Here is a 23,470-nt window from a genome sequence, read left to right as displayed (position 1 = left end):
CACCCCCAGGGTGGCCCACCAAAAAAGTTTCAATTTTCAGCCCCCCCCCCCTCATGTTGAAAACTTTCCTAAGCCAATGAGTTGTATAGATATACAAAGGATGGCGATCTTTTGCTGGCTAGACAGCACATGTGCCATTTTGATATGATTATGAAAATCTTTAACCACTATGTTTTGACCCAAACCTATGACCATGCTCAGGGAATTGCAAGGCCCCACTTTGCTTCGTGTATTGTGACCAATTGTTGAGCTTCATTGGTCTGTGAGCACATAAGTCACTCATTACATAATGGGCCTGGCAATTGAAATTGCTTCGTGTATGTCCTTGAAGCTAGCCCTCTTTCTGTAGAAATTGGTGCTGAGCCCCGATCCATCACTTAACAATTCCCTTTATAAACTTCCATTTTAGTTGATGTAGGTTTCAACCCCACAGTACTTTGGACGTAAAATCCAAAATATTCACAAAGTTTACAGAAATCGTTAAAGGAGATTCTTACTAGAGATCTGCATAGCTTCAATGTGCTTGACGCTTTTGTGTAAATCAGGTCGCGTTGCCTTCAGTGTTCTCATAAATGTGTCATAGCTTGACAGCGGCTTTCTACGCAGGATACGCAGCAACAATTGTACGCGTTTTTGATTATTGGGTTGACCTCGTATCTTTTTTAAGTCGTCCTCGGTTATTGCTCCGTTTTCTTCCATTTTCGGTAGTACTTCTTCTGGTGCTAAAGTCCCACAAAGGACTCCAGGTAACTGCTGGAGAATAGCTTGCATTGTTTCCAAATCCATCTGGCCTGATGACACAAATAATAATGAAAATAAATAGTAAATGGAAACTAATCACACTTGCCTTTGGTTCTAGACTTGTTGTGCGGTAAATCTTTACTATCATGTTCACGTACTTCAGTGACTTGTTTCGCATTGTGGGTTGACATTAAAGTAAGTCTAAATCTAAATGTACTAGAAACGTTATGGCCGTGGTCACATATGGTGGTGGTTAATCATCTCTTCCCACTTCCTGTGACCCGATGTCCAGAAATTGCTCTTATGAACTCCCATCCTTCAGACCAAACACACGTACGCCAAGGGGATGACACGTTCATTCACAACACAAACCTGTATTAGTATGATCAGACTGGTTCTAATTTGGAAATATGTGTTTACTTGAGCATCAAGTGGCAAGTTCGCGTAAAAGCTGGCAACCAAATTATTTTGGTTAATTTGGGTATGCTCAATTCAAACATTTTGACTGCCAAGCTATATTGGAACCCTGTGACCCTAAAAAAGACCCCTAAACCCCTACATGCTCAGATATGGGGCTATATAAAAAACTAAAAATGCTCCAAAATCCACTAAAAAACATGTCAAAGGCTCTAAGGATCACAAAAAGGTATCATATTTGCGCCATGCGCGTATTTTTTGGGGGGGGTGCTAAAAACAGGGCGGCAAAAGAAAAGAAAAGAAAAGAAAAGAAAAGAAGGAAATAGTAAAAAGAAACGAAGTAAAAAAGAAAGAAGAAAGAAAATTACGTTTATCACCTATAAGGGCGGCACATTTTAGTAGGCTGACATGTAATCAGGCAATAAGTGGGAGAAAGAGAGCACTATTAGGTCTACAGGGTGGCACATACAAGGAGGGCGGCTTATGGAGCGATGCATACAAGGACAGCGGTGGCTTGTTAAAAAAAAACGCGAAGGGCGGCATATTGTAAACTTGTAAACATGGGAAAAGAGGGGGTGGAAAAGTACAACAAGCCTAATATGCCTACAGGGTGACCTATCACAAGGAGGGCGGCTTGTGACGGGCGGTACATAAAAGGAAGGCGGATTATAACCAGGACAAAAGTATCCATAGGGCAGCACCTCGTGACTTGTAACCAGGAGAAAAGAGGGGGTTAAAAAGGTAGATCACACTTTTTGAATACATGGCCCTGCACTACAAGGAGAGTGGCTTATATGTGGGATTTTGGGCGACACTTATAACAAGGAAAAAAGTTAAATGGAGAGAAAAACGCTTATCAGCCACCTATTTATATGGCCTCACATGTTGGCTGGTAACAAAGAGAAGGGGGGGGGGCGGAAAAGTACAATAGGCGTTATGAATATAAGTGAAGGAGGGCGGCTTGTAAGGCGACACATACACGGAGGGCGACTTGTTACCAGGGCAAAAGTAGAGGGAGGGAGGAGAGAAAAACGCTTGTCAGTCACATATAAATGGCGGCACGTCGTGATTCTTAACCAGGTGAAAAGAAGGAGTGGAAAACGGTATATCACGCTGTGTAACTATGGGCCCACACTGTGACACATAGAAGGAGGGTGGTTTGTGGGCTTCACTACATGGTCGTGTGTCTTGAGCTCGCCACCAATAAAAGGTGGCGACGTTACATTTTGCCAAAGTCGACTCAAAACAAATGATGATATCTCTGTCAAGCAAGAAGGTATTGTCATGCTTGTGGTCTCATTTTATTGCTAAATAAAATGCACTTTCAACCATGTAAAAAGAAATGTTTGAACCCTTTTAATACTGACACTGTGCTTCATAGAATTCAGAATGGGCAGGGTGGCGGTGGTGGGGGGATGTGGTGGTGGGGGATGTGGTACACACAAACTCTATGGGATTGGTATTTTTAGTGCGTAATCTGCTTCTGTAAAGGCTGTAAATTGGATTTGGACTCTATTTAGCATCTAAAACACTCATGGCCTTACAGCTAAACAATTCTACTAATTGTTTTTAATAATTTATGATTGGTTTAGTCTAGAAAATACAAACTTTTCCATACAGAACTACCCGTAGTCATATTAAACACTGTAGTAAGTAATGCAGATGTCTTCAAAATCTAAAAGTTACTGTAAAATATTAATTACTTATCCTATCATAGTCAAAGTATAGATTTTCTGAAGGGAAATTTGACGAGAAATCTAAATATGGACATATTTTTTCTGTATGGGTTAGGGGGAAATGTTTAGGTTCAAAATATGTTGAATTGTAAAAAAATCTAACACACTTTGGGACACCTTATATTCCTAGATTACCAAACAACTGTGATTTTGGTTTCTTCCAAAGTCAGTTGGCTCTCCATATCCTCTAAACAAATGAATGTTGTTTACTTCCAGTTTATTACTGCACGTTGGTAATAAGCAATGCATTTTTTATCAAATCTTTTTTATTCCACCCTGTATAACTTGCAGGTCACCCTGTATAATGAGTTGAAATGTATATATTTGAATTGCTTAATGTATACTTTTGCTAGTTTAGGGTTGATGATTGTCGAGATTATCTAATTAGAAACCCGGTTGGTGTAAAATTTCATAATTATTTGTCATGTAACGCTAAGGGTGGCGAGTTCAGGACACACGGCCACATAAAAGTTAGGTGGCTTATGGGGCGGCACATACAAGGAAGATGGCTAATAACGATGAATAAAGCAGATGAAGGAGAGAAGAGGAGAGGAGAGGAGAGGTCCTATTTGCGCAAATTTTCGCGCACTCCGCGAGCACTTGCTTCAAGGATTGGGGAGGGATTACTGCTCCTCAATGGCAGCCATTAGCCGCGACGGGTACCCAACTATCCCAACTAAAATGTGGGATGATGCAGCCTTGAAGAGTATTATAAACTCAATTCTATCACCCGTGTAACACGTAGACAAAAGAATGATGACAGTTTACAACACAAAAGACTCTAACATCGAATTTTAAGCGGGTTTAATCCACCCAATTGGGCACTCACAACACCTGTTTGGTGCATGCGGGTACCCAAATATGGCTGACCAAATCCTGACCATGACTTGGCTCGTTGGATTCGTCCATATGTTGATTGTATCAAGTTTGTTTGGTTAGTATGACTTAAGGGATAGACCCTTTGTGTGCCCTTCGTGCTTTTCTATTATGTAGGATCTTTACCCACAAGCATGTGCCCGTGACATGTGCAAATATTGCGTAACGTTAAAGCTTAATATATTTATTTGACACAGAGTAGGCTGTATAGATCGGTGGCCGAGCGGTCTAAGGTGTTGTGACTTTTTTCGTTGCTGTTCTGATCGTCGCTTGTTCGAAACCGTGCTATTATTCCATCATTTTTCCTATACTGCTTTATTTGTCCAGCGTAGGGTCTAGAAAAACTAATTTATGTATCGTTTTGTATTATGTATTTATTTATTTATTTATTTATTTATTTATTTATGTGTGTGTGTGTATGTGGGGGTGTGTGTGTGTATGTATGTATTTATAAGGCCCCTAATTATGCAGGCCTATACCTTTTTATTTATTTATTTATTTATAGTAAGAAATTATAATGAAACCATCACTAGATACAGTGCTCAACTATAAAATATAGGAGCGAAATATATTATTATTATACTAGTGAAATTACCACATCGCAATACAAATTTGTTTCGTATGGATGGTTTGACCCATCCACACTCGTCAGTTGCAATGTGTAAAATGACAAAGAATATGTCTTGAGTTTTGATGCGCGCGCAAGAGGAATTAACGCAACCGCGTATCTTAAAGTTGCGCAACACAATACGCGTCTTAAGTGCGTATCCATGTCTGGGCCTACTTATTGTTAAACATGCTAAAAGAGCGACTTGTTTATAGTTACACAGTAAATGTTTATTTCTATGCCTGCAGCCACTTGCTAGTTCGTTTCTGTGGTTCAAGGTTGAACCCTTCCATCACCAAAGACTTATTATTGAAAGCCATCGAATTTGCCTCTACCTACGTTAGCATTACACAACAGGATAAGAACATCATCCTTCATGCTAAAGAATCACTACTGTATGACGACAAAATCCCTTGGTGCAAACGAAGTAACACTAAATTCGATGTTACAATGGGTAGCTTCGATGGTGCAGAAACATGTGAGCTAGTAGGATTATACATTTTATCCCAACTACAACATCTAGATATCGAAGTCGGACTATATAGAGACGATGGCCTAGCAACCTGCTCAAAAACATCCCGACAGGTTGAACTAATCAAGAAAGAGATATGCAAAATCTTTGCAAACAATGGCCTTAAAATCACCATCGAAGCCAACAAGAAATCCGTCGACTTTTTAGACATCACAATGAACCTAAGAACAAGTACCTACAAACCTTATATGAAACCTAACAACACCATCTTATACGTCCACAAAGAAAGTAATCACCCACCTTCTGTAATAAGGAATATCCCCGAAAGCATCAGCAAAAGATTGTCAAATATATCGTCCACCGAAGATATCTTTAACGCCGCAACTCCACCATACCAGGAAGCCCTAAAGAAGAGTGGATACAATTACGAACTGAAATACAACCTTGCTACCCAAAAGAGCAATCAGCAAGCAAATAAACACAGACGTAAACGGAACATTACATGGTTCAATCCGCCGCACAGCCATACCGTTTCTACCAATGTTGGAAAGAAGTTTCTCAGCCTACTAGATAAATGTTTCCCTCCAGATCACCAGCTCAACAAGATTCTAAATAGAAACACCGTAGTTAAAGTTGCATGCCCAACATGCAGCAACTTATATCAGGACACAACAAATATGTGCTGCAATCTGCGAAAACATCTTTGGCTTCGACACAAAACACCACTAATTGCAACTGCAAAAACAAATTGTGCCCTCCTGATATCGGGAGTAATATACCAAGCGACGGTCACAAGGGCAGACAACCGCAAGGAAGAGACATATGTTGGACTTACAGAAGGCCCATTTAAAACAAGATTCAATGTCCATAACAGGACCTTCAAAAATGTAAATCAAAGATACGCCACCGCTCTGAGCAACTACATCTGGAACCTTAATGATAAGAAAGTATCATATTCCATCAAATGGAAAATTATTGCTCGAAGTAAATCGTACTCTACCAGCAGCAAAAAATTCAATCTATGCATTACTGAGAAATACTTTATTATAACTAAACCACAAATGTCAACCTTGAACCACAGAAACGAACTAGCAAGTGGCTGCAGGCATAGAAAAAAACATTTACTGTGTAACTATAAATAAGTCGCTCTTTTAGCATGTTTAGCAATAAGTAGGCCCAGACATGGATACGCACTTAAGACGCGTATTGTGTTGCGCAACTTTAAGATACGCGGTTGCGTTAATTCCTCTTGCGGGCGCATCAAAACTCAAGACATATTCTTTGTCATTTTACACATTGCAACTGACGAGTGTGGATGGGTCAAACCATCCATACGAAACAAATTTGTATTGCGATGTGGTAATTTCACTACTATAATAATAATATATTTATTTATTTATATATTTATTTATTTATTTATTTATTTCTCGATTGATTATTTGAACGACGTGATGATTGAGTGAGCATATTGATCGATTACTACTTTAGTTTTGGGATTTATATTTGCATTACATCGTACATTAGTATTGATTTATTCCGTTAAGCATTATCAAGGATGAATATCACAGGTTTTAGTGCAGATAGGAAGTTGGTTTAGTGGTACTATCCGTTGCTTCAGACCCGAAATGTGCCGGGATCAATGCTCACATATGTCTATTTTTTGGCGCGCGATCTCCGTTATTCATTTTCTGATGGCTGTGCCTCTTACAGACATCCCACAGCGTCATCATCCCTATATCTTCGTGTCAAAAAATGCCGTGATAGTACGGCGAATCCACTCGTTTTTCAACAGGTACGCATGGCGATTTTGTTCGAGATTGCTCACTTGCCCATTGTGCATACTCTGGATATTGTATTTAAGCTTAAAACTCTGATTTAATTAATGTGTGCACAATTGATAGATTTTCACATCTGATCTTTTCAGTCACCCTACTCCCTCTCTTTGTTAGCTTCCCAAGTGGACTACTGACTTTGCCTTGCGATTAAGATTTTTAACACGGGACTCTATGGAGAGTTAGGCCAATTTCTGGCCTAACTAAAATTGGCCATGATGTAATGCATCTTTAAATGGATCTGCCTTTGTGATTGGTCGCCCATATCTCGCTATGGTTTAAATCTTCTGGGCCCGAGCCATTACCATTAACTACACCGTACACAACTGTCTGTGGTTTTTGCGGCGCTTTTGTGTTGACGCGAAAGTTAATCTCTGATCAAACATCTAGCGCGTCTTGTACTATACCATGTTTAGTACTTGGTTAATGGACTGATAAACAAGTATGCTTGACAGTGTGTTTTAGAGAGCAAATTCCAGGGGGTAAAGTTCTGCTTACAATTCAAAGTCCATAGTCGAATTTTCGGGGTTCGCTATCAATAAACTGGTAGATTCAAAATTAGAATTGTTCAGTATTAAAGTGAGCCATTATAATTATGCAAGATAAAGTTGCATTCAATTACTTTTATTGTTACTAATCATCTGATATGTTTAACTCTTTATGACCATTTTACTATTGAATACATTAATTTTAATAAATATCAGTATAATTTTGAGTTCAACGAAATGGGTTCATCATGACTAATAATAACATATTTTTAATAAAATTCGACTATGGCATAGTCTAATCATTTACACGATATGAGATACCACAGAGTTTCTATTTTACACGTTTTTACGATTTGCGCATGCTCAGTACCCCATATGATGTTGTCATTACAAGAAAATTCGATTTGTTGTCAGGTAAAACCCAGGTTTTGTTTTCAATACACTAACTGGAAATTCAATACACTCAGTGGCGATTGCTGTTTTCTTTAAACGCATAATATTTTACTGCATTTTCACCATAACGATTTTTAAATCGTACATTAAAAATGTGATATATTCAACTGTTTGAGAATTATAATCATATAAAAGGAACACGCATAGCCCATTCAACTGAAGTCCACGTGCTGTATAGAATATTAAATCACAAGTCTATAATATATACAATGCACCATATCGAGACATTATGCAACTTTCTTTATCGGCGTCAATAATAGAATATTGATTTAAATAGAATTGAATACATCTCTACATCTTTAGTTTGTACTTCATCACTGAGCGATCTAGCGATCGATTTCTAGCCAATCAGATAGGACTCCTTTTCTTACGCTCGGTTAAATACCAATCGCCCGTCGCTCACCAACGGAGTATCAAGACGTGATTCATTGCAGGAAAAAAGTATTTATAATACAGGGTGTTGACACTGTGCACCCTCTCTTCACATCCCTTAAGAGACCCACCGAAAGGAATACGACATTTATGCCTCTCCAATCTGCATTGTGTTGGTTGTAAAAGCCGACCATCAGATATAAATTCTAAAAGGAGCAGGTCCTTTATATCAGTGTTAATTATACGGTAAGCTTAAAATGTAGTCACACATAATATAATAATAATTATTATAATAATTATTAATAACAAAGTATCCTCTCAAATATTTGTTTTTGGCATGTCGGTTTCTTGAAATATCATCAGCTCATTATAGCCTCATTATCAAATCTGGTAAAAAACGCCCCAAAATTAAAAACAAGCATGAACCTTCCAAAATAAACATACATTTGTATTCGACGACCCATCATTATCTGGCGTTGACATTTTGGCTAAGTCGTGCTTCCCCTCCCTATAAATCCGCACTTTAAAGTGCCCCTCCCTGAGCCCTTAAACGTAAAACTGTGTGAAATAGCAAGTTTTTGTATGGTTTTCTAATCAAAAATATCCTAGGGACTGATACTGTGTATATACAGCCGTGATTTCCGAATTTCTGGATGGCACACTTACATTATGACGCCATAGCGACAAAACGCGAGAAAAACATTGGTAGCTTTGTAAGTAAAACAAACATACCAAAAACGGTGTTTAAGCACAATGTAAATCAAAAATAGTGCAACAGAGGTAAAAGCTCAAACATAAAAATAATACTGAAGGTAGAAGATGACAACGACACACTATTAAAATGCAACCTGAAGCATGTACCTTTTCGTTCTTTCATCAATTCATCGAGTTTCTTCTCCGACTTTACACCTACATTATAGTCTAGAAGATCTGCTCGAACGAGGCAATACACCCTGTGGTGCTCATCGTTGATTGCTCGACGCCAAAATATCTCCACCTGCAAATTACACATTGCAATAAGTTACACTTTATTGTTCAAACAATCAGAAATAAACATTTTGCATTGAGTTGTTATAAACAAATAATAAAATGAAGCAATATACATGTACAAGTTAAATCAATTAAATATTTTATTGAATAAGTATTTCTTATAAAAATCAGTAATATTTATATTACCGGTAATAATACAAATAATTAAGGCCCCCCCACCCTCTTATGACATTTTGGTATAATTCAAAAACAATCGACAATTTCTCCTTTTTTAATGATGGATTGTCAGTATTACATGGCTTTCATTTGGCACTAAAAGATATATCAATATACCAATATTTAGAATTTTCCTTTCAGAATGGCTGTTTTGGTAAAATTGCATTTCGTATGTTTTCATTCTCTATTTTTCATGAAAAAAGGATATGTTTAAAATAAAAAACAGATTTTACATCTTTAAATTCATCATTTTCATGAATAAAATGCTTTGTGAGTAAGAAACCATTAGGCGGAGGCGCCGTATTTAGCGTTCGGCTTGGATATTTAATTATTTCCTTTATGATGGAATAAAATAAATAATTGAATATCCAAACCTAACGCTAAAGATGGCGCCTCCGCCTAATGAGATTTTAGAATTTTGTGGAAAATTCTGAATATCGATGCCAGCTGATGGATTAGGAGCATTTTAAAGATTTTTTCGTATCGGACTAGAAGTGACCTTTTAATGACATTTAACCCCAAATCTGTAAAAGCCATAAATACAGTTGTAAGGGACGTCACCTTGCTATATTATTTGTAGAAGAAGCATCTTAAGCTGAAAACATGTTTTGACCCTATGACTCTTGACCCAACGCATTGTCCAAATCAAAAGTGGTCAACTCATGTTGGAGCTACGTCAAGTTTAGTGATTTGCATGAACATAGTCAAGTTATCAACAAGTTAACAACTTTTGGTTTAATTTAGGGCATAATATACTTCTCAGATACGGTAAATGGAAAACAAAAATCATCCCAGCCATCAGTCCAGAAAAGTCCCGATACATGATAACTTTTAGTCTTTTTTTTAGTATTTGGCAGTCATTATGGTGCCATTTTGAAAATAGGCTTACTTTTGGGACTTGTTTCTTTATATCAACTTGAGTATATGCTGGGCTCTTTAATTAAGCTAAAAAAGAAAAGTCAGTTTGGTTCAAAAATAGTATTCATATAATGGTCATTTATTGTCCACTATTTGGACGCCATCTCGACCACCCCACCCCCCCCTTGGGACCAATTTATAGTTTTTGGAACATCCTAATTATGTTTTGGGGTCATCTCAGGAACCTAAAAAGGTTGGGTTAATTTGGCTTTGGGGGATGCCAGTTGGATCTTCATATTGGGGGCACCCAACATGAGGGGGGGGGGGGCAATGGGTCTGATGGGGGCGGGGCGCAAGCCGTTTTTCATATTTTCATATGGGATGTTATAAATTTTGCAATCGATTGGTGGTACGTGCCCCGTGCCCCTATGACGCTACGCCACTGTGGGTGCAAAGGAGGTGCTTCTAGCACCTCCTCGTATAATGTCAATGCATGCGTGCAAGTGGTGTCATTCTGCTAGAGACATACTCTAAAACATATTGATAAAAAGCAACATCAAATCCGTCATTTCTCTTGATTTAAAGTTTGGAAATCAGTCTGATGAGTGATGCATCAAGTTAGTGGGTTGTAGTTGCTACTTTTTATCCCAGCGCTAGCAGCGGTGAAATTACTTTGAGTGTGGATCCCGGGGTGTGAATGTAGAATAAGCGTTCGAAATAAGCCCTATCGCAGTGCAATTTGCATCAAAAAATATTCGGCTATTGCGATATATTTGTCGATCATAATTATGCATATAATCAGGTCGTCAATTTCATTTTTTCATTTGATGTGCACACAATCCACTATCATGGCATGGTAGCTCTGTTATCTTTATTGACCAGTTATCGCTTTTCTTTATTTTTTGTACTATTTATGTACAGTCACAAGTTACATCATAATAGCAAATACAGGGGCGTAACAAGCTTCCAGTGGTGAGATGGTGCCAGTGTGAAAAATAAAAATTTGTTCCTGGTTTTGGTTGGGGGTGAGGTAAAGACGGGAAAAATCCGTTACATACTTTTGACTCGACATTATCATTATTTTAATAATGTAAAGTCTGCAAGGGAAATAGACCGCTATCATGAATATAATTTTAACTATGAAAGATACTTCTATGTTTTATCAGAAATCTCTTTGCATATAATATCGTCTGGTGCAAAAGTTACCTGTTCGTATGTTGTTTCTTTTGAACACATAAGCACTTCTTCGAATGTTGGGAGGGTTCCGAGCTGTTCGCCAACTGATATATCTTTGTAAATCGACAGCAACGTGGAAAGAATTTGATCTGCAAATAAAGTGTCATCATTTGAGTGTCAATATTACGTCACATTATTCACAATTACTACTTATCTGTAATATTTACACATCGGGGAGAGATTATTAATATATTTTTCAATTTTTGACATGCTTAGAATAAAACACCCAATTTTATTTACTTGCGCGTAATATATTTATTAAATTAGTATCCCCGGTAATCAGTTTTGGTAACTGATTACCGGGGATACTAATTTGAAAATAGCAATGAAAGATATTTTCCAACTTTCTAAAGCACATCATATAGGGCTATATATTATAGTTTTGTCTGAATTACGGTTTTAATTTCACCATTTGCAACTCCGACTACCAATTTTGTCAAAATCATAGGTCTGTCACACTACGACGGACTGGATCAACGTACATCACCGAATACAAAAATATTTTATTCCGTGGAAAAATCACCAGTCCGGCAGAAGATTCGGTGGGAATTTGGGTCCGATTCCCTTTCGTCTCAGAAAAGTGGGGGAGGAGAAGGTGTTTGAGAGGGTTTTTGACCCCTTAGAGGCAGTGACGTAGCAAGCACTTCTTCAGAGGGTGAACAAAACGGGGAAAGACAACTTTTAAGGGGGAAAACTTTGACGAAAATGGTCAAATATTCGCTAATAAGTACAAAAGGGCTACAAATCTGATATATCAGGGCAACCAGCGTCCGGGGGCAATAGAGGTGAGAATTTTTTTCATTTTTGGATCAATTTTAGCACTATTATTGGGTACTATTTTAGTTTGAAACAGCCGCAAATTTGTGAAAAGAAAGCCTAATTGAAGCCATTGAAAAGTTTTCACCATTATTGTATAATATAAACAATTGTTTTAAAAATAACACGTGGATGTCCATAGCAGAAACAAATAGGAAGACTTGTCCATTTTTCAAAATGAAGGTCCAATTGAAGCCATTTGCATGGGGACTGTAGGGTCTATTTACATTATTAGGCCTAGGCCTATTGTGTAAAAATTTAGTTTAAAAATGGAAAATTTGGAAATTGTTTTTGGTGCATCATTTTTACACTATTATTGCCTTAAACACAAAACAAATGAGGCCCGAACTGAATTGGCAAATTTTAAAATGTTACACTGATCCACTGACACTTAGATATAAGACTTCAGACTCGTAATTTCAGGTAAAGCATGCATGGATTGATATGTTAAAGTCAGTAATAGACCTAAGTCCGTCTTAATACTGATTTTGGTGACAAAATGTCACGTGCCCTACATATCGACGGGCCGGCAGTAATTTTCACAGGCTTTTGGACCAAGGAACCACATTTAAGCACTGCCTATAATAATCACAGGCCTATACTTAGGCTTACTATATACTATCCTGGGCCTACTCAATAACGTACAATTTAACCTTTTCCATGTTTTCTCTTCTTTTTTTCTTTTTTGTCAATCACTAAAACTGGTAGGAATTTGATATTGCGTCATCTACCCTTCAGAAAGTGCCCCTCCCTCAATACTACTTATATGCATAGGCCTACTAAATTACGTGCAATTTAACTTTTTCTATTCTCTTCTTTCTTAAATTTTTCTCACTTTCTTTTCTTTTTTCTCTCCTTTTCCCCTTTTTTTCTACTTGTCAGTCACTAAAGTACTGGGGGAAATATGATATTGCGTCACACACCCTTCAGAAAGTCCCCATGATCGATGCACATGTTCGCCATAGGCCTACATCCGGCACAAGCGCCTGCGAAACCTTGCAAACACCTGCGGTATATAAACGAAAGAATAACGAACAAACCCAGGGTATATATACAGAACAGTACGAACACACATTGGACAACTTCCGAACATGTGTATTCGAGCACACTCCGTTTCAAGTTTTGTGCATGCACAAAACTTGAAACGTATTGTCGACGGACTAAACAAACATCACCTAACACGAAACGCATTTGGCGGATAATAGCAGGACATATGAAGAACATAAAACGAACATTGACGAACACTACCGGATTTGCTGTTTCAGACAACGTGTGTTACTGTCTTTCTGTACGGGTGCGAGTCATGGGTAATTACCATGGACATGGAAAACAAGATCAATGCATTTGCAACATCTTGCTACAGAGTCATGTTAAAGTCATGTGAGTCATGTGGATCGGATTCCAAACGAAACCATCTACAACCTGACCAACACCACTCCACTGGTTGCCAGAGTCAAGATTCATCAACTCAAATTTCTCGGCCATATATTGCGTCTTGAAGATGGCGAGCCTGTGAAAGAATATGCGCTTTCTATTCCACCACATGGGAAGAGGAAACCGGGACGGCCTCGCACACTGTACTTACAGTATGTCCAGCACCTCCTGGAGATACTGAAGGGATGCTGCAGCCAAACAAAATTGTTTCGCTTGCCCAAGATCGCATTAGTTGGAGAAAGCTTGTAGTCGCCTGCTCCGCAGCCGACTGATGATGATGATGATGATGATGACCGGATTTGCTAAAATACCATCCGTTTTTTATACGGAAGACCGATCCGGTGTAGTGTTGTCACACGGTCTGGGTCAACGTACATCACCGAATGCAAAAATATGCTATCCGGTGGTGAAGGCCTCACAGGAACGTATTTGCAACGAACACGGGCCGAGTGCAACGAACAAAGAACGAACATGAACGAAAGGAGAGCGAACAAACTCCGGCAATATGCAGCACCATACGAACACACATCGGATAAATACCGAACATGTGTATTCGGTACACTCCGTTTCAAGTTTTGTGCATGCACAAAACTTGCCGACGGACTTAACGAACATCACCTAACACGAAACGCATTTGGCGGATGATAGCAGGACATAAAAAGAACATAAAGCGATCATTGACGAACAACAACGGATTTACTAAAATACCATCCGTTTCTTGTACGGAAGACCTATTCGGTGTAGTGTGACAGGCGCATCAACTCGCGAATGTATCCATGGACGGATTGCAAGCCACAATAGAAATATCGAATATCATTAGCAATGAAGTACTGAGTTGGACATTTTGGCAGTCGCAAGAGAAAAAGGGTGAAATCAAAACGGATATTCTGACATAACTATAATAATATAGACCCACACGATGTGCCTTATAGAGGTGGGAACAATCTTTCCTTAGCGAACTATAATAGTTTGAAACGTTTAAAATTAATTCAAAAAAAAAAAAAAAATATTAACGCTCTTCACAGCAGGCGAGTATCAATAAGTGACCACAATACAGTCATGTGTAAAGTGGTACCATTGTTCTCATGTATAACAAATTTGTGCGTGTGTGGGTCTGAGGTCTACAGGGGAGGCTTTAGCTGTCGATGCAATCATCTTTACCACCCACCTGACTTTAGGCGCTTCATTTAAATAAATTGAATACTTTTTCTGATCGATTACACATCAGAAAGTATTAAGGCTGCCATGTCCATATATCTATATTACTCTATAATGGTAATCGCTATACGTATGCATGTCACGGTTGTTAGATGTATATATAATTGGCTTCATTATTAACTAAATGCAAACTATAGATGGCGCTATTTATTCTAAATCATATCATATTAATTTGCAAGGTTATGTGATTAATACTGCCTTTAAAACAGATGGAATAGATGAAACAAGCAGCAAAGAAATTTTATAAACATATTTCATCAAAAAAAAATTGTTTGTATTAAGGGGGTACTACACCCCTGGCCAATTTTGTGCCTATTTTTGCAATTTTCTCAAAAATTAAAGCGCATTGGTGACAAGTAAGATATGTATATTATAGGGGCAAGGACTACAACTACTGCACTGAAAATTTTATTTCAGCACAGACAACAGTTGTGGAGTTACAGTCAAAAATGAGGGAAACCAATATTTGATCAATAAATCAATAACTACCTGTCTTGAGTCACTGAAATGCCATGGTAATAACTGGATTCCTTGCCCCTATAATATACTTGACTTTGGTAATTAGTGTTTAATAGTTTTTGAGAAAAATGCAAAAATAGTCACAACCTTATCAAGGGGTGTAGTACCACCTTAAAAGCATGAAAGAGTAATTTTCAGTAACTAAATAGCGCCACCAATTTTGTCATAAATAGATATACTATATATCCGAAAAGCTTTAAAAAATGCTGTAAAAGTGAATAATTTTGTAAAAGAGGCGAAATTTAAAGGTGAAAATGACTCAAAAGCATCTGTATACGTTTGCATGATATCGCTTTTAGCTGTTTAAGCCTAAAATTGGGTTATACATGATATTTGAAAAACGAATACATTATCACATCAAACAGCCGTGATGTAAGTATAGGTATAGGCCTATAAAGGTTGTTTTAAAGAAATTTCTATTTTATTTTATTTAAAAAAGGAGATTGGTATAAAAAATAGTGGCATACCCAAAGAGGGGAGGGGGATTGGGTTGGGTAGGGCAGATTCAACCCTGTGAGTAGTCTTGGGAGGGGGAGGGAGGAAGAGGGGAGGAGGGGATATGGATAATAAGAGAGGGCTGGGGGGAAGGGAGAAAGAGGAAGAAATGAAGAGATATAATAAAGACAAGTAGATAAATAGAAATATAAGGAAAATGATGGGAATGAGAGAGGGAGGGTGAGAGGGGACAAGGAGAGCGAAGGAGTGATAAAGTATAGGCCTCGGAAAGAATAAGTACAGAGAAGGGAAAAGAAAGGAAAGATGAATACATTTAATAATAATTATTAGGCCTATATATAACTAAACACATAACAGCACTGGGCAGCCATTCGGTGATGTCAACGCCTTTATTCGTTACGTAATTAAAACGCCCAGTCAGATGTATTTCACACCTGCCAAACACAAATCACCCAATTTCGAAAACTGGACGTTGAATGTACACTCTCATGAATATTGATTGGCAACATTTTCCAATATGTCAGCGCTCTAATAAGACACAATAGAACAATGAACATTGCAGCCCGTTGCTCATTATAATGGTAGGCTAGGGGGAAGAGAGAGAATGAGAGCGAGGGAGTGATAAAGTTATTGTAGGCCTAGTAAAGAATAAGTACAGAGAAAGAAAAGAAAGGAAAATAAATGTAATAATAATTATTATAGAAACTTAACACATAACAGCACTAAGCAGCCATTCGATGACATCAATGCGGTTGTGCGTTACGTAAATAAAGAGCCCAGTCAGATGTATTTCGCACCTGCCAAACACAAGTCACCCAATTTCGAAAACTGGACGTTGAATGTACACTCTCATGAATATTGATTGGCAATATTTTCCAATATGTCAGCGCTCTAATAAGACACAATAGAACAATGAACGTTGCAGCCCGTTGCTCATTATAATGGTAGGCTATTATTTATTCAAGCGGCACGTTTGATGGATCAAAATGGGTGTCATAGGGTCGTTTTATCATTTCAATTTTCGTAAGTATATTCACCTTTGTTCCATAACCATTAAGGTATAGGACATTTTTTGTTTTTACTATAGCCCCGAATGAAATGTATTTAATTATGTTTGTACTCACTCAGGTAGCATTGTGTGTGAATTGTACATCCGAACTAAGTGCTATTCTTTTTATGGGCATTTTGGTGTCTAAAATGGCCCAAAATGAGTTTTTTTTTAAAATATTGCCGTCCATTTCTAATCGTCACCCCCATAAACATCACATGTAAAATAAAAAGGCTCATAAAAACTTAATAGCACCTACAATGCTGGCCATAAGTGTTGGGACGGTTTGATAGGGTAATGTAAATAAGCCCCCACTCCCCGATCAATGTTGAATTCGACTTTTTGGTCACACGAGCCTTGTGGCACCCAACATTGATTGGTGGGGAAGGGGAGGGTTGGGGTGTTAGGAAAGTGTTTAGGCTTGACACCAAAGAAACCTCCACTTTATCACGTTAATAATAACGGAAATAAGGTCATACTATAGTGTACGTTTTCCATAAGTGCCCCAACACATTTTGGCCATGGTTGTAGTTCGAATGTGAAATTCACACAAAATGCTTTTTGAGTGATTACAAAGATAACTAAATACTTTTCATGCGGGGGCTATATGGAATTTTTTTAAATGTATTCCTTGTACATTGAAATTTCACAATAAAATGTCCATTGGAAACAAAGGTGTATTGTTCAGATACAAAAACGTAAGGGATTAAGTTTACTATAATCTGACTTCATTGTTAGCTTTGAAGTACCAATCAGCTTATTTCAATAGAGGTGGATGCCTGTGTCAATAAAGGGGAGGCAAGAGATATACAAAATAGCAATCCGAATGAAAAGGTGCACTTTTTTTCTATAAAAACTTTGAAAATAAGCCCTTAAATCACAAAAGGTCCGCTTATGATCCAGTCGCACCCCAATAAATCCTGGCTACGGGCTTGTGCACGCACGGCCGCAGTGTCGCCCTTCCCGCGTATCAATGTCTATCTGTCTATTTTGCTTCCCCCCCCCTCCGCATGATCAGTCTCTCCGCTCCCTCCCCGGTCCCTTTTCTCTCCTCTCGAGTTCTTCTCTTTTCCGTCTCTCTCTTAACATTCACATAACTTACGGAAACGAATACGGATATTGACTTGCTTTAAATTATTAGTAAGTGACAAAAGGCTAGAATAAAAGATTAGTCACACCTGGGAGGCTACCACTTCAGAATAACAATGACTTACAAAAACGGATACGGAAACAGAAACTGTAAAGATAAAACGACGGATAGTGCACAATCCATGGCTATAATACCTTGTTTTGAGTTAATACACCTACCAGGAGATATGACAATCAGATTCGGTTGACTCTCTTTCAGGAAACCGGGGATTCTTCGAACTTCGCACGGTTTTTCTTAAAATAAATCAAAGATAAATAATTGCTTTCTTTTAATTAATATGCAAGGACCTATGTTGTTCTTATATGCATCATTAGTGAATATTATTGTTATGGATATCAGTGTGGAATAACTGAGTGTCGGTCTACAGTGTTGTCCCAACAAAATCTATTGACACACTTTCAAAGGGTAAGAATTCTCTTAACACCAATAATCTGGTGGAATTTAAGAAACTACTGACAAGTAAGCGCCTCGATAGCAATCGAAAGAGGTTACCTAGTTTTACGCACTCTAAGTGAGGTACTTAGTCTCAATATTGAACTAAATCAGTATGGTATCCAGCTTGGCGCATGTAATATGTTACAACAGTCAGTTTATATAATTTACATCTGCACTGCGCAACTACTGAAAGTTAGAAGGAATAAGTAGCATACAAAAATTCTCATCTCTAGCATGGCTGTAATGCCGATAGATTTCAAAAACGAACTCAAAGTTCTCTACTTATTGGAATCAGATTTAATTAAGTAAACGAATTAAAATAAAGAAATGTTCACAATGACAACCTTTCTTAGCGAGGTGACTAAGAATCTGTCCAAGATGCTGCAAACTGAGACAATCCTCCAAGTCAGACTGTTTCATTGTTGTGAGATACTCTGTCCAAAGCTGCGCCAAGCTTAACTCTAGAGACCTGGATGAGTTGAAGTATAAAATTTGTTATAAAAAATGTATAAAACAGTACGTAAACAGTATGTATTAATTCTTCTTCATATTGTCTTTTATTATTATTATTATTATTATTATTATTATTATTATTATTATTATTATTATTATTATTATTATTAGTAGTAGTAGTAGTAGTAGTAGTAGCAGTAGCAGTAGTAGTAGTATTAGTATTAGTAGTAGCAGTAGTAGTAGTAGTAGTAGTAGTAGTAGTAGCAGTAGTAGTAGTAGTAGTAGTAGTAGTAGTAGTAGTAGTAGTAGTAGTAGTAGTAGTAGTAGTAGTAGTAGTAGTAGTAGTAGTAGTAGCAGTAGCAGTAGTAGTAGTAATAGTAGTAGTAGAAGTATTAGTAGTAGTGATAGTAGTAGTAGTAGTAGTAGTAGTAGTAGTAGTAGTAGTAGTAGTAGTAGTAATGGTAGTAGTAGTATATTCAATATAAAATAACTAACACCTTTTGGTTTTTAAGACATCTATTAAGGTGCAGAGTGTTTGATGCAACCCTAGCATACTATTTGTGTCTCTTTTTCGCGAATGAAAATATTCAGAGGGATATTGACTTCAATCTTTGTATTTAGAATAGTGATTTTCTTACATATTTCGGGCAAACTTTGTGACATAACATGGATACCTTGGGTACTTATTGTAGTACCAATGGATTGAAGAGACCCATAGCTATTATATGTTGGTATAAAAAAAAACCGCTCATAATACGTTTAGTATGGACAATTTAGAATAGTTGCACTCCCCTTAGTTGGACGTGTTACAAAAATGCCCCGGTATACGGGTGTTAAAATGTAATCTAGAGAAAAAAAATGTGATTTCTAAACTTTATAAAATCAATTTGTCGTATCCCCATCGCGATTTGCCCGGTTAATTCACGAAAGTCGTATAAACCGAAGTTTGATGTTACAATTTTTAAGCGCACGTACATTTTTTGCGAGGTTACTTCAGCAATTAGACTCTCCGTCATTTCCCGCTCAGTTTGGTTGCTCTGTGAAATTTTCTCTGGTGATAACTTTTGCCTTTTTTGATCCACCCTTTGTATTCATTCAATGATTTGTCTTCACCCAATTCCTGAAATGCTGCTTCGATGTGCTCTAGCGGAAACTTGAACCTTTGCAACTTTCTGACAAGCTTACGAAGAGCATCTTTTTTGACATCTTTGATATCTTTCCTGGATTCTGTAGCTGTGGAATCTTTCTCTGAAGCATCTGGTTTTCCGTGTTTCAATGTTGGATCATCTTCACCTACGACCGATTTGACCGCATCCTGTATGTCTTTCGGGGAGCAAACGCGTTTGACACTAGATAGCAGTGCAAGCACCTGGGGATTGATATGCTGGGGATCTATTGGTCTTGTCGCATTTCTTCGGAACACTGTAAGAGACTGGCGTAAGAAAACAACTTGCTCCGTCGTGTAGTAGTTTAGGTGGTAGGATTTAGAGCGTTCTGTATCCATATATTCTCTCCAGTCGGCCAGACACTTTCTGAGAAACTTTCGAAGTGCATCTAGCTCTTTCAGGAGTTTCTGCTTTCCTGATAGTGGTTTTGAGCTGCCGAAGTCAACATGAACAGATACCTTCCCTAGACGTTGGCAATAGAGAGTCACTTTCCACTGAGAAAAAAGGAGACATCCTGCTTTACATAGATCCTCGTATGCGTCAGCAACTTGCTGAGCTGCAGTAAACACCTATATCAACACAAACGTCAATGAAAATGATAATAATAAGAGTGACACGATGTAATCAAATCAGGCCAAAGTTAAACATTTTGACAATTTAGTTATTACCATTACTAAACACAGCCAAATTATCAAAAGTGTAATCATCGTGAGCATAGGAACCGTTGTTTGGAAATTCGTGCAATTTTAAAAATGACAAATTACGAATTGACCACGCAAAAGCCAATGCGTGGTATCAGCTTATTATGTGGCCCGACGCAACCCGTACAAGAATCATTGTACACTTGTCTGCGCACAATTAAAAGAGTGGGGTATTTGATTTGCCTTTTGATATGCATGGGTAAACCTTTAATGACAATGAAATTAGACCTCTCAGATGCGTGTAGATGTGTAGACATTGAGAAGAAGGGTTTAAATAATCGATTAACCTGCCGGCCTATTCAGGCGACATAATTATTGGCACTCACGCCAGCTCCGCCGCGTGATGAAACTCCCTATGTCATTTTTTTTCAAACAACGGTTCCTATGCTCACGATGATTAAACGTTTGATATTGAATTTGGTATCAACTATCGATGAAAAGTGTATAAAAAATTATTATATACATTATTTTGCCATAAACGCATCAGACTCTGATTAAATGGGGATGGAACTAGTGACGACTTTTTAATGTGGCTGTGTTTAGCTAGACAGTACACAAGCTTACTGATTTTTGATATTCTTTGTATGTCTTTTTAATTTTTTCTCCTTATTGATGCCTACAATGTAGGCCCTACATCTCAATTTCATTATTGCCTGCTTTAGATAATAATAACAATTATAATAGATTTTGTTCATAAAATTATTGTATCGCAGATCCAGTCAACACCCCCTCTCCGAAAAAAACCCCTGATAAACTATATCAAATTGCAGGAAACAATCGTAAGGCCCGTGGACTGCATAAGTATTTAAACAAAGGAAGCATTAAGTGTCATAATTATCCTAACCATTAAGGCCAATTATTGCTTAAAATGTTGTTCTCTTTTTTTTCATTATAAAACAATTACCTGTATGAAATAGTCGATATGTGACTTGCCAGATTCTTTTTGCTTCTCGCCCACGACAAGATTGAGTTTTCCTTGGAGATCTTTCAGTTCCTCTACTGTGTATAGTCTATCCTCAGTTGTTATTGTCAACCCTGTGGAGCCCTTCACTTTGAGAATTAGACTGACGCCTTGCAACTTTTTTCCTTCCTGAAATCAATAAACGATAAATATCACAAACTTAAATAAATTTGCTTGATTGGTTCAAGCAACATCATTTTGGAGACTATGCAATGATTCTGACGCAAGTGGGAAACGTGATAATTATTCATCAGTCGTCCGTTCAATGCAACAAAACTTTGTTTGTATCAAAAATCAGAAGCTGGGAATATTTATCTGTTTAGATCTGTGAGTTGTACAAGTTGTAATGTCCACGCATTGTCCATGCATACTGTACTTAATAATACACAGTGTTTTGTTAACTAAAGTCGTGTTCACATGGTCGGACTTAAGTCACTTAATACCGGTAATAAGTCACTATTACCGGTTATAAGTCGCTTATTATCGGTATTAACCCACTTATGTCCGACCGTGAGAACACGACGTTATACAAATTATTAAGGTGTTTTGTTGTGCATTCGGAAATGAACAGAATGGGTCGTATTATTTAGCTAATTAAATTTAAATAAATATGTAAACAAGGCCCTCAATTTCACACAAATATAATTTATGGAATAAAACATCACACAGAAGCAGACCAAGATGAATATTTTTATGAAGAAAGGAAATCAATGTTCAAAATAGGTACAAAATATGTGTGTATAATATTGTAAAAGCTGACGGGATTCGGAGTTCTAGAATGAAAATTATATGATGCTTTGTTAGGAATATAAGAAATAATAAAATCAAACCATGTGACATACCAGTATATTTTTAATATCCGCCCTTTAACATTTTGGAATGCATACTGTTTAATTGTTTTTGTCATGATTTAGTTTTTCAAAAAAGTAATATACCATTTGGAAAGTGTTGTCCAAGAGCTTTCCAATTATATATGTCCCTCGAGAGTTGATGGATTCCAGTTGTGAAATAGCGGGTGTCTCCCCTCCTTGTTGCTCTACTTTGATTCCTCGTAGCCAGTGTATGTACCTTTTCGCATCTCTCTGAAAAAAAAATGAAAAAGACGACCGGCAAAATATTTTTAGACATTCACAATTACCCTATTAGACCTCTCTCACGTCACTTAGACCTTTTTCTTGTAGGCCTATATGAAACTAACATCAAATGGAATGACTTCAGCGATGCAATTTTGTGTCGCCATCGACTGACAAACCGACATTGATCTGATGGACAGCTTGTTGACACCTCGACGCACATGACTGGTTTACTTTTAGTATTTGCAAAAGGCGCACATTCCTGATTATTTGCGTATTTTTGGACTATGAAACTCAAATTACTCCCTTAATATGACGCTGACTGCATGGTAATTGTCCCATCACTTCTCTTCTTCGTTATTGTCGATGCGTCTACATTAAGTAGTATGCATTATGCAGCTGAAAGTAAACGCATTTCTGGTAAAAGGGACAGAGAGATGCGGTGACGCACTCTTGCATCGCCACTCCCTGATTGGTCGGTGTTGTTGCTGGTTCGACTGGCATGTGAGAGGAGCGTGCGTTGGCCAGTCATTCGCGGCGCAACTTCACTTACGATTTGTTGCTTTTTTGTTAACACGTACATTTGTCTCTTTGCAAAGACCGCTCGACCGTTTGTTTATAGACGTGACTTTCAGTCTAAAGTGGCTGTCTTTGTACGATAGGCTCATAAATCGCGTTCGTAAGTTTTTTACTATACTTCTGTTTGTCGTTTGGCTCCATGTTTTCTGTTGTCTGTGTTCTGTGTT

The 23,470-nt window shown here is 37.7% G+C and overlaps 1 protein-coding gene across 1 annotated transcript in view; it reads right to left on the bottom strand.

Moving 5' to 3' along the window:
* The window catches only part of LOC140144471 (E3 ubiquitin-protein ligase rnf213-alpha-like), a 70,593-nt gene that overhangs the window by 13,347 nt on the left and 33,776 nt on the right, over positions 1 to 23,470 (bottom strand). The window contains exons 11-15 of the mRNA XM_072166282.1: positions 22,587 to 22,733; positions 21,595 to 21,780; positions 19,906 to 20,558; positions 18,706 to 18,839; positions 498 to 791 (exon numbers count right to left, since the gene is read on the bottom strand). Of these exons, the coding sequence (XP_072022383.1) occupies positions 498 to 791; positions 18,706 to 18,839; positions 19,906 to 20,558; positions 21,595 to 21,780; positions 22,587 to 22,733 (1,414 nt within the window). The remainder of the gene's footprint in view (positions 1 to 497; positions 792 to 18,705; positions 18,840 to 19,905; positions 20,559 to 21,594; positions 21,781 to 22,586; positions 22,734 to 23,470) is intronic.

The sequence above is a fragment of the Amphiura filiformis genome, unplaced genomic scaffold (genome assembly GCF_039555335.1).
Source record: "Amphiura filiformis unplaced genomic scaffold, Afil_fr2py scaffold_57, whole genome shotgun sequence".
NCBI classification, from domain to species: Eukaryota; Metazoa; Echinodermata; class Ophiuroidea; order Amphilepidida; family Amphiuridae; genus Amphiura; species Amphiura filiformis.
Note: the sequence above shows the minus strand (reverse complement) of the source record. Positions and strands in the feature narration are given on the sequence as shown.